The sequence below is a fragment of the Lampetra fluviatilis genome, unplaced genomic scaffold, assembly GCF_964198595.1.
Source record: "Lampetra fluviatilis unplaced genomic scaffold, kcLamFluv1.1 SCAFFOLD_879, whole genome shotgun sequence".
Taxonomy (NCBI): domain Eukaryota; kingdom Metazoa; phylum Chordata; class Hyperoartia; order Petromyzontiformes; family Petromyzontidae; genus Lampetra; species Lampetra fluviatilis.
Window position 1 is genome coordinate 30,001 of NW_027621035.1, and position 11,613 is coordinate 41,613.

The 11,613-nt window shown below is 44.7% G+C and overlaps 1 protein-coding gene across 1 annotated transcript in view; it reads right to left on the bottom strand.

Moving 5' to 3' along the window:
* LOC144954687 (connector enhancer of kinase suppressor of ras 2-like) overlaps positions 1-11,248 on the bottom strand; it is a gene marked incomplete at its 3' end in the record, with an annotated part of 36,087 nt that extends 24,839 nt beyond the window's left edge. The window contains exons 1-3 of the mRNA XM_078885122.1: positions 11,181-11,248; positions 5,979-6,098; positions 3,576-3,635 (exon numbers count right to left, since the gene is read on the bottom strand). Of these exons, the coding sequence (XP_078741248.1) occupies positions 3,576-3,635; positions 5,979-6,098; positions 11,181-11,189 (189 nt within the window). The remainder of the gene's footprint in view (positions 1-3,575; positions 3,636-5,978; positions 6,099-11,180) is intronic.
* Between the last annotated feature and the right edge of the window lie 365 nt (positions 11,249-11,613).

Below are 11,613 nucleotides of genomic sequence, written 5' to 3' on the forward strand. Positions count from 1 at the left end.
GGGCGAGTGGGTGGGTGGGTAGGTGAGTGAATTGGTTAGTGGGTGAGTGAGTGGGTGGGCGAGTGGGTGGGTGGGTAGGTGAGTGAATTGGTTAGTGGGTGAGTGAGTGGGTGGGCGAGTGGATGGGTGGGTAGGTGGGTGAATTGGTTAGTGGGTGAGTGAATGGGTGGGCGAGTGGGTGGGTGGGTAGGTGAGTGAATTGGTTAGTGGGTGAGTGAGTGGGTGGGCGAGTGGGTGGGTGGGTAGGTGAGTGAATTGGTTAGTGGGTGAGTGAGTGGGTGGGCGAGTGGGTAGGTGGGTAGGTGAGTGAATTGGTTAGTGGGTGAGTGAGTGGGTGGGCGAGTGGGTGGGTGGGTAGGTGAGTGAATTGGTTAGTGGGTGAGTGAGTGGGTGGGCGAGTGGGTGGGTGGGTAGGTGAGTGAATTGGTTAGTGGATGAGTGAGTGGGTGGGCGAGTGGGTGGGTGGGTAGGTGAGTGAATTGGTTAGTGGGTGAGTGAGTGGGTGGGCGAGTGGGTGGGTGGGTAGGTGAGTGAATTGGTTAGTGGGTGAGTGAGTGGGTGGGCGAGTGGGTGGGTGGGTAGGTGAGTGAATTGGTTAGTGGGTGAGTGAGTGGGTGGGCGAGTGGGTGGGTGGGTAGGTGAGTGAATTGGTTAGTGGGTGAGTGAGTGGGTGAGTGAGTGGGTGGGCGAGTGGATGGGTGGGTAGGTGGGTGAATTGGTTAGTGGGTGAGTGAGTGGGTGGGCGAGTGGGTGGGTGGGTAGGTGAGTGAATTGGTTAGTGGGTGAGTGAGTGGGTGGGCGAGTGGGTGGGTGGGTAGGTGAGTGAATTGGTTAGTGGGTGAGTGAGTGGGTGGGCGAGTGGGTGGGTGGGTAGGTGAGTGAATTGGTTAGTGGGTGAGTGAGTGGGTGGGCAAGTGGGTAGGTGGGTAGGTGAGTGAATTGGTTAGTGGGTGAGTGAGTGGGTGGGCGAGTGGATGGGTGGGTAGGTGGGTGAATTGGTTAGTGGGTGAGTGAGTGGGTGGGCGAGTGGGTGGGTGGGTAGGTGAGTGAATTGGTTAGTGGGTGAGTGAGTGGGTGGGCGAGTGGGTGGGTGGGTAGGTGAGTGAATTGGTTAGTGGGTGAGTGAGTGGGTGGGCGAGTGGGTGGGTGGGTAGGTGAGTGAATTGGTCAGTCGGTGAGTGAGTGGGTGGGCGAGTGGGTGGGTGGGTAGGTGAGTGAATTGGTTTGTGGGTGAGTGAGTGGGTGGGCGAGTGGGTGGGTGGGTAGGTGAGTGAATTGGTTAGTGGGTGAGTGGGCGAGTGGATGGGTGGGTAGGTGGGTGAATTGGTTAGTGGGTGAGTGAGTGGGTGGGCGAGTGGGTGGGTGGGTAGGTGAGTGAATTGGTTAGTGGGTGAGTGAGTGGGTGGGCGAGTGGATGGGTGGGTAGGTGGGTGAATTGGTTAGTGGGTGAGTGAGTGGGTGGGCGAGTGGGTGGGTGGGTAGGTGAGTGAATTGGTTAGTGGGTGAGTGAGTGGGTGGGCGAGTGGGTAGGTGGGTAGGTGAGTGAATTGGTTAGTGGGTGAGTGAGTGGGTGGGCGAGTGGGTGGGTGGGTAGGTGAGTGAATTGGTTAGTGGGTGAGTGAGTGGGTGGGCGAGTGGGTGGGTGGGTAGGTGAGTGAATTGGTTAGTGGGTGAGTGAGTGGGTGGGCGAGTGGGTGGGTGGGTAGGTGAGTGAATTGGTTAGTGGATGAGTGAGTGGGTGGGCGAGTGGGTGGGTGGGTAGGTGAGTGAATTGGTTAGTGGGTGAGTGAGTGGGTGGGCGAGTGGGTGGGTGGGTAGGTGAGTGAATTGGTTAGTGGGTGAGTGAGTGGGTGGGCGAGTGGGTGGGTGGGTAGGTGAGTGAATTGGTTAGTAGGTGAGTGAATTGGTTAGTGGGTGAGTGAGTGGGTGGGCGAGTGGGTGGGTGGGTAGGTGAGTGAATTGGTTAGTGGGTGAGTGAGTGGGTGGGCGAGTGGGTGGGTGGGTGGGTAGGTGAGTGAATTGGTTAGTGGGTGAGTGAGTGGGTGGGCGAGTGGGTGGGTAGGTGAGTGAATTGGTTAGGTGAGTGAATTGGTTAGTGGGTGAGTGAGTGGGTGGGCGAGTGGGTGGGTGGGTAGGTGAGTGAATTGGTTAGTGGGTGAGTGAGTGGGTGGGCGAGTGGGTGGGTGGGTAGGTGAGTGAATTGGTTAGTAGGTGAGTGAATTGGTTAGTGGGTGAGTGAGTGGGTGGGCGAGTGGGTGGGTGGGTAGGTGAGTGAATTGGTTAGTGGGTGAGTGAGTGGGTGGGCGAGTGGGTGGGTGGGTAGGTGAGTGAATTGGTTAGTGGGTGAGTGAGTGGGTGGGCGAGTGGGTGGGTGGGTAGGTGAGTGAATTGGTTAGTGGGTGAGTGAGTGGGTGGGCGAGTGGGTGGGTGGGTAGGTGAGTGAATTGGTTAGTGGGTGAGTGAGTGGGTGGGCGAGTGGGAGGGTGGGTAGGTGAGTGAATTGGTTAGTAGGTGAGTGAATTGGTTAGTGGGTGAGTGAGTGGGTGGGCGAGTGGGTGGGTGGGTAGGTGAGTGAATTGGTTAGTGGGTGAGTGAGTGGGTGGGCGAGTGGGTGGGTGGGTAGGTGAGTGAATTGGTTAGTGGGTGAGTGAGTGGGTGGGCAGGTGGGCGAGCGAGTGTGTGGTTGAGTGAGTGAGTGAGTGGGTGGGTGAGTGAGTGAGTGGATGAGTGAGTGAGTGAGTGGGTGAGTGAGTGAGTGAATGAGTGAGTGAGTGGGTGAGTGAGTGGTAAGTGAGTGAGTGAGTGATTGGTTGAGTGAGTGAGTGAGTGGGTAAGTGAGTGAGTGAGTGAGTGGATGAGTGAGTGAGTGAGTGGGTGAGTGGGTGAGTGGGTGAGTGAGTGAGTGGGTGAGTGAGTGAATGAGTGAGTGGGTGAGTGAGTGGGTGGGTGAGTGAATGAGAGGATGAGTGATGAGTGAGTGAGTGGGTGGGTGGGTGAGTGAGTGGTGAGTGAGTGAGTGAGTAAGTGGATGAGTGTGTGAGTGAGTGGGTGAGTGAGTGAGTGAGTGGGTGAGTAAGTGGATGAGTGTGTGAGTGAGTGGGTGAGTGAGTGAGTGAGTGGGTGGGTGGGTGGGTGGGTGAGTGGGTGGGTGAGTGGGTGAGTGTGTGAGAGAGTGGGTGGGTGAGTGAGTGGTTGAGTGAGTGAGTGAGTGGGTGAGTGAGTGAGTGAGTGGGTGAGTGAGTGAGTGGTTGAGTGAGTGAGTGAGTGGGTGGGTGGGTGAGTGAGTGAGTGGGTGAGTGAGTGGTGAGTGAGTGAGTGAGTGAGTGAGTGAGTGAATGAGTGAGTGGGTGAGTGGTAAGTGAGTGAGTGAGTGAGTGAATGAGTGAGTGAGTGAGTGGGTGAGTGAGTGGGTGAGTGGGTGAGTGAATGGGTGAGTGAGTGGTAAGTGAGTGAGTGATGAGTGAGTGAGTGAGTGGTGAGTGAGTGGTGAGTGAGTGGTGGGTGAGTGAGTGAGTAAGTGGGTGAGTGAGTGAGTGAGTGGGTGAGTGGTGAGTGAGTGAGTGAAGGCTTCTCACATTGTGGTCCACACTGGCGATGAGGTGCTTGCCTCCACGCACCACCTTGATCACCAGGCCCTGTGGAGCACACACTGTGATGAGTCTTGTGTGTCTCTGTGTGGTGAGTTTACGGGTCTCTGTGTGAGTCTGTGGGTCTCTGTGTGAGTCTATGGGTGTCTATGTGGTTAGTCTGTGGGTCTATGTATGGTGAGTCTATGGGTCTCTGTGTGGTGAGTCTGTGGGTCTCTGTATGATGAGTCTATGGGTCTCCGTGTGAGTCTGTGGGTCTCTATGTGAGTCTATGGGTGTCTGTGTGGTGAGTCTATGGGTCTCTGTATGATGAGTCTGTGGGTCTCAGTGTGGTGAGTCTATGGGTCTCTGTGTGAGTCTGTGGGTCTCTGTGTGGTGAGTCTATGGGTCTCTGTATGATGAGTCTGTGGGTCTCAGTGTGGTGAGTCTATGGGTCTCTGTGTGAGTCTGTGGGTCTCTGTGTGAGTCTGTGGGTCTCTATGTGAGTCTATGGGTGTCTGTGTGGTGAGTCTATGGGTCTCTGTATGATGAGTATGTGGGTCTCTGTGTGGTGAGTCTATGTGTCTCTGTATGATGAGTATGTGGGTCTCTGTGTGGGTCTATGGGTGTCTGTGTGGTGAGTCTATGGGTCTCTGTATGATGAGTCTGTGGGTCTCAGTGTGGTGAGTCTATGGGTCTCTGTGTGAGGATTTATAGACTCACCACACCCGAGACAGCTTTCCCTAGGCTCTAAGGAAAGCTGTCTCGGGTGTGGACCAATCAACTTCAAGGACGGTGCATACATTATCAGAGTTGTGTTTTTTGTTTGTTTGCATTGTGGCCGCAGGTATTGTGGTCTATGCAAACATGACTCCTTGTAAAAAAAGGTGTCAGTTTTGTTGCCAGATATAAGGGTAAAACACCAATTATCATATTTTTTACTGGCAAATGAGGTTCCAATGGTGTAAACGCTGGAGTTGTTTGGACCATACCAAGCCATCACCCCCCCCCCCCCCTACGCCTTGTGTACAATGGTACAGTCCGACTCACCACCCCCACTCTTCAACACACAACGGTGGAGTTCGTTGGACCATACCAAGCCATCACCCCCCCCCCCCCCCCCACGCCTTGTGTACAATGGTACAGTCCGACTCACCACCCCCACTCTTCAACGCACAACGGTGGAGTTGGTTGGACCATACCAAGCCATCACCCCCCCCCCCCCCCACGCCTTGTGTACAATGGTACAGTCCGACTCACCACCCCCACTCTTCAACACACAACGGTGGAGTTGGTTGGACCATACCAAGCCATCACCCCCCCCCCCCCCCCACGCCTTGTGTACAATGGTACAGTCCGACTCACCACCCCCCACTCTTCAACACACAACGGTGGAGTTCGTTGGACCATACCAAGCCATCACCCCCCCCCCCCCCTACGCCTTGTGTACAATGGTACAGTCCGACTCACCACCCCCACTCTTCAACGCACAACGGTGGAGTTGGTTGGAGCGTACCAAGCCATCACCCCCCCCCCCCTACGCCTTGTGTACAATGGTACAGTCCGACTCACCACCCCCCACTCTTCAACGCACAACGGTGGAGTTCGTTGGACCATACCAAGCCATCACCCCCCCCCCCCCTACGCCTTGTGTACAATGGTACAGTCCGACTCCCCCCACGCCTTGTGTACAATGGTACAGTCCGACTCACCACCCCCACTCTTCAACGCACAACGGTGGAGTTCGTTGGACCATACCAAGCCATCACCCCCCCCCCCCCTACGCCTTGTGTACAATGGTACAGTCCGACTCACCACCCCCACTCTTCAACGCACAACGGTGGAGTTCGTTGGACCATACCAAGCCATCACCCCCCCCCCCCCTACGCCTTGTGTACAATGGTACAGTCCGACTCACCACCCCCACTCTTCAACACACAACGGTGGAGTTCGTTGGACCATACCAAGCCATCACCCCCCCCCCCCCTACGCCTTGTGTACAATGGTACAGTCCGACTCACCACCCCCACTCTTCAACGCACAACGGTGGAGTTCGTTGGACCATACCAAGCCATCACCCCCCCCCCCCCTACGCCTTGTGTACAATGGTACAGTCCGACTCACCACCCCCACTCTTCAACGCACAACGGTGGAGTTGGTTGGACCATACCAAGCCATCACCCCCCCCCCCCCTACGCCTTGTGTACAATGGTACAGTCCGACTCACCACCCCCACTCTTCAACGCACAACGGTGGAGTTCGTTGGACCATACCAAGCCATCACCCCCCCCCCCCCTACGCCTTGTGCACAATGGTACAGTCCGACTCCCCCTACGCCTTGTGTACAATGGTACAGTCCGACTCACCACCCCCACTCTTCAACGCACAACGGTGGAGTTGGTTGGAGCGTACCAAGCCGTTGTGGGGGTGCGGGGTGCCGATGGAGACGCAGTGGAGCCAGGCGGGAGTCACGACCTCCGGGCGGTCGGAGGCGATGAGCGGTGACTCGCAACGGGACGCCAACTCGTGGCACTGACGCACGGCAACGCAAAGATTCAAAGGATCAAAGTTTTAAAGGTTCAAAGGTTAAAGTTTCAAAGATTCAAAGGTTCAAAGTTTCAAGATTTCAAAGTTTCAAAGATTTAAAGTTTCAAAGCTTCAAAAATTCAAAGTTTCAAAGATTTAAAGTTTCAAAGCTTCAAAAATTCAAAGTTTCAAAAATTCAAAGTTTCAAAGGTTCAAAAATTAAAAGTTTCAAAGCTTCAAAAATTCAAAGTTTCAAAGATTTAAAGTTTCAAAGCTTCAAAAATTCAAAGCTTCAAAAATTCAAAGTTTCAAAAATTCAAAGTTTCAAAGTTTCAAAGTTTCAAAGCTTCAAAAATTAAAAGTTTTCAAAGTTTCAAAGCTTCAAAAATTCAAAGTTTCAAAGTTTTAAAGTTTCAAAGCTTCAAAAATTCAAAGTTTTCAAAGTTTCAAAGCTTCAAAAATTCAAAGTTTCAAAGTTTTAAAGTTTCAAAGCTTCAAAAATTCAAAGTTTTCAAAGTTTCAAAGCTTCAAAGCTTCAAAGTTTCAAAGTTTTAAAGTTTCAAAGCTTCAAAAATTCAAAGTTTCAAAGTTTTAAAGTTTCAAAGCTTCAAAAATTCAAAGTTTTCAAAGTTTCAAAGCTTCAAAAATTCAAAGTTTCAAAGTTTTAAAGTTTCAAAGCTTCAAAAATTCAAAGTTTTCAAAGTTTCAAAGCTTCAAAGCTTCAAAGTTTCAAAGTTTTAAAGTTTCAAAGCTTCAAAAATTCAAAGTTTCAAAGTTTCAAAGTTTCAAAGCTTCAAAAATTCAAAGTTTCAAAGTTTTAAAGTTTCAAAGCTTCAAAAATTCAAAGTTTTCAAAGTTTCAAAGCTTCAAAATTCAAAGTTTCAAAGTTTTAAAGTTTCAAAGCTTCAAAAATTCAAAGTTTTCAAAGTTTCAAAGCTTCAAAGCTTCAAAGTTTCAAAGTTTTAAAGTTTCAAAGCTTCAAAAATTCAAAGTTTCAAAGTTTTAAAGTTTCAAAGCTTCAAAAATTCAAAGTTTTCAAAGTTTCAAAGCTTCAAAAATTCAAAGTTTCAAAGTTTTAAAGTTTCAAAGCTTCAAAAATTCAAAGTTTCAAAGTTTTAAAGTTTCAAAGCTTCAAAAATTCAAAGTTTTCAAAGTTTCAAAGCTTCAAAAATTCAAAGTTTCAAAGTTTTAAAGTTTCAAAGTTTCAAAAATTCAAAGTTTCAAAGTTTCAAAGCTTCAAAAATTCAAAGTTTCAAAGTTTTAAAGTTTCAAAGCTTCAAAAATTCAAAGTTTTCAAAGTTTCAAAGCTTCAAAAATTCAAAGTTTCAAAGTTTTAAAGTTTCAAAGCTTCAAAAATTCAAAGTTTTCAAAGTTTCAAAGCTTCAAAGCTTCAAAGTTTCAAAGTTTTAAAGTTTCAAAGCTTCAAAAATTCAAAGTTTCAAAGTTTTAAAGTTTCAAAGCTTCAAAAATTCAAAGTTTTCAAAGTTTCAAAGCTTCAAAGCTTCAAAGTTTCAAAGTTTTAAAGTTTCAAAGCTTCAAAAATTCAAAGTTTCAAAGTTTTAAAGTTTCAAAGCTTCAAAAATTCAAAGTTTTCAAAGTTTCAAAGCTTCAAAGCTTCAAAGTTTCAAAGTTTTAAAGTTTCAAAGCTTCAAAAATTCAAAGTTTCAAAGTTTTAAAGTTTCAAAGCTTCAAAAATTCAAAGTTTTCAAAGTTTCAAAGCTTCAAAGCTTCAAAGTTTTAAAGTTTCAAAGCTTCAAAAATTCAAAGTTTCAAAGTTTTAAAGTTTCAAAGCTTCAAAAATTCAAAGTTTTCAAAGTTTCAAAGCTTTAAAAATTCAAAGTTTCAAAGTTTTAAAGTTTCAAAGTTTCAAAAATTCAAAGTTTCAAAGTTTCAAAGCTTCAAAAATTCAAAGTTTCAAAGTTTTAAAGTTTCAAAGCTTCAAAAATTCAAAGTTTTCAAAGTTTCAAAGCTTCAAAAATTCAAAGTTTCAAAGTTTTAAAGTTTCAAAGCTTCAAAAATTCAAAGTTTTCAAAGTTTCAAAGCTTCAAAGCTTCAAAGTTTCAAAGTTTTAAAGTTTCAAAGCTTCAAAAATTCAAAGTTTCAAAGTTTTAAAGTTTCAAAGCTTCAAAAATTCAAAGTTTTCAAAGTTTCAAAGCTTCAAAAATTCAAAGTTTCAAAGTTTTAAAGTTTCAAAGCTTCAAAAATTCAAAGTTTTCAAAGTTTCAAAGCTTCAAAGCTTCAAAGTTTCAAAGTTTTAAAGTTTCAAAGCTTCAAAAATTCAAAGTTTTCAAAGTTTTAAAGTTTCAAAGCTTCAAAAATTCAAAGTTTCAAAGGTTCAAAAATTAAAAGTTTCAAAGCTTCAAAAATTCAAAGTTTCAAAGATTTAAAGTTTCAAAGCTTCAAAAATTCAAAGCTTCAAAAATTCAAAGTTTCAAAAATTCAAAGTTTCAAAGTTTCAAAGCTTCAAAAATTAAAAGTTTTCAAAGTTTCAAAGCTTCAAAAATTCAAAGTTTCAAAGTTTTAAAGTTTCAAAGCTTCAAAAATTCAAAGTTTTCAAAGTTTCAAAGCTTCAAAAATTCAAAGTTTTCAAAGTTTCAAAGCTTCAAAAATTCAAAGTTTCAAAGTTTTAAAGTTTCAAAGCTTCAAAAATTCAAAGTTTTCAAAGTTTCAAAGCTTCAAAGCTTCAAAGTTTCAAAGTTTTAAAGTTTCAAAGCTTCAAAAATTCAAAGTTTCAAAGTTTCAAAGTTTCAAAGCTTCAAAAATTCAAAGTTTCAAAGTTTTAAAGTTTCAAAGCTTCAAAAATTCAAAGTTTTCAAAGTTTCAAAGCTTCAAAAATTCAAAGTTTCAAAGTTTTAAAGTTTCAAAGCTTCAAAAATTCAAAGTTTTCAAAGTTTCAAAGCTTCAAAGCTTCAAAGTTTCAAAGTTTTAAAGTTTCAAAGCTTCAAAAATTCAAAGTTTCAAAGTTTTAAAGTTTCAAAGCTTCAAAAATTCAAAGTTTCAAAGTTTTAAAGTTTCAAAGCTTCAAAAATTCAAAGTTTTCAAAGTTTCAAAGCTTCAAAAATTCAAAGTTTCAAAGTTTTAAAGTTTCAAAGCTTCAAAAATTCAAAGTTTCAAAGTTTTAAAGTTTCAAAGCTTCAAAAATTCAAAGTTTTCAAAGTTTCAAAGCTTCAAAAATTCAAAGTTTCAAAGTTTTAAAGTTTCAAAGTTTCAAAAATTCAAAGTTTCAAAGTTTCAAAGCTTCAAAAATTCAAAGTTTCAAAGTTTTAAAGTTTCAAAGCTTCAAAAATTCAAAGTTTTCAAAGTTTCAAAGCTTCAAAAATTCAAAGTTTCAAAGTTTTAAAGTTTCAAAGCTTCAAAAATTCAAAGTTTTCAAAGTTTCAAAGCTTCAAAGCTTCAAAGTTTCAAAGTTTTAAAGTTTCAAAGCTTCAAAAATTCAAAGTTTCAAAGTTTTAAAGTTTCAAAGCTTCAAAAATTCAAAGTTTTCAAAGTTTCAAAGCTTCAAAGTTTCAAAGTTTTAAAGTTTCAAAGCTTCAAAAATTCAAAGTTTCAAAGTTTTAAAGTTTCAAAGCTTCAAAAATTCAAAGTTTTCAAAGTTTCAAAGCTTCAAAGCTTCAAAGTTTCAAAGTTTTAAAGTTTCAAAGCTTCAAAAATTCAAAGTTTCAAAGTTTTAAAGTTTCAAAGCTTCAAAAATTCAAAGTTTTCAAAGTTTCAAAGCTTCAAAGCTTCAAAGTTTCAAAGTTTTAAAGTTTCAAAGCTTCAAAAATTCAAAGTTTCAAAGTTTTAAAGTTTCAAAGCTTCAAAAATTCAAAGTTTTCAAAGTTTCAAAGCTTTAAAAATTCAAAGTTTCAAAGTTTTAAAGTTTCAAAGTTTCAAAAATTCAAAGTTTCAAAGTTTCAAAGCTTCAAAAATTCAAAGTTTCAAAGTTTTAAAGTTTCAAAGCTTCAAAAATTCAAAGTTTTCAAAGTTTCAAAGCTTCAAAAATTCAAAGTTTCAAAGTTTTAAAGTTTCAAAGCTTCAAAAATTCAAAGTTTTCAAAGCTTCAAAGCTTCAAAGTTTCAAAGTTTTAAAGTTTCAAAGCTTCAAAAATTCAAAGTATCAAAGTTTTAAAGTTTCAAAGCTTCAAAAATTCAAAGTTTTCAAAGTTTCAAAGCTTCAAAAATTCAAAGTTTCAAAGTTTTAAAGTTTCAAAGCTTCAAAAATTCAAAGTTTTCAAAGTTTCAAAGCTTCAAAGCTTCAAAGTTTCAAAGTTTTAAAGTTTCAAAGCTTCAAAAATTCAAAGTTTTCAAAGTTTCAAAGCTTCAAAAATTCAAAGTTTCAAAGTTTTAAAGTTTCAAAGCTTCAAAAATTCAAAGTTTTCAAAGTTTCAAAGCTTCAAAAATTCAAAGTTTCAAAGTTTTAAAGTTTCAAAGCTTCAAAGCTTCAAAGCTTCAAAGTTTCAAAGTTTCATTGATAAAGTAACGAGTTCAACTACCCCAGCTTGGATTGACCCACGCCCCCCGGTGGCGATGTTCACACATCACAACAGCAGTTACTCGCTTGAGGCTGAGTCGACCTAGGGGAGGCCCAGGAGCGGTGAGTGGGTGGGTGGGTGAGTGGGTGGGTGGGTGGGTGGGTGGGTGAGTGGGTGGGTGAGTGGGTGGGTGGGTGAGTGAGTGAGTGAGTGGGTGGGTGGGTGGGTGGGTGAGTGGGTGGGTGAGTGGGTGGGTGGGTGGGTGGGTGAGTGGGTGGGTGAGTGGGTGGGTGGGTGGGTGGGTGAGTGGGTGAGTGAGTGGGTGGGCGGGCGAGTGGGTGAGCGGGTGGGTGAGCGGGTGGGTGAGTGGGTGGGTGGTTGGTTGGGTGGGTGGGTGAGGGCGCTAACTGTCCGAGAGTGCCCGCCACCACCCTCACCACCACCACCACCATCACCACGATCACCACCACCATCACCACCATCACCACCACCATCACCATCACCACCATCACCACCATCACCAACATCGCCACCACCCTCACCACCACCACCATCACCACGATCACCACCCATCACCACCACCATCACCACCATCACCACCATCACCAACATTGCCAATGTCGTGATGGTGAACTCACCAGTGACATCACGTGCTCTTCCGTCTCACTGATACTCACTCCGCCCTGCAACAAACACACGAAGACAAAGGTCCCCCGTGTAGCCTCTAGCAGACTGTAGGGGCAAGTGCAGTTAGCGAGCACAGACACCCCGGAGGTAAGTGGGTGGGTGGATGAGTGGGTGAGTGGGTGGGTGGGTGGGTGGATGGGTGGGTGGGTGGATGGGTGGGTGAGTGGGTGGGTGGGTGGATGGGTGAGTGGGTGGGAGGGTGGATGGGTGAGTGGGTGGGTGAGTGGGTGAGTGGGTGGGTGGGTGAGTGGGTGAGTGGGTGGGTGGGTGGGTGAGTGGGTGAGTGGGTGGGTGGGTGGGTGGATGGGTGAGTGGGTGGGTGGGTGGGTGGATGGGTGAGTGGGTGGGTGAGTGGGTGGGTGGGTGGATGGGTGAGTGGGTGGG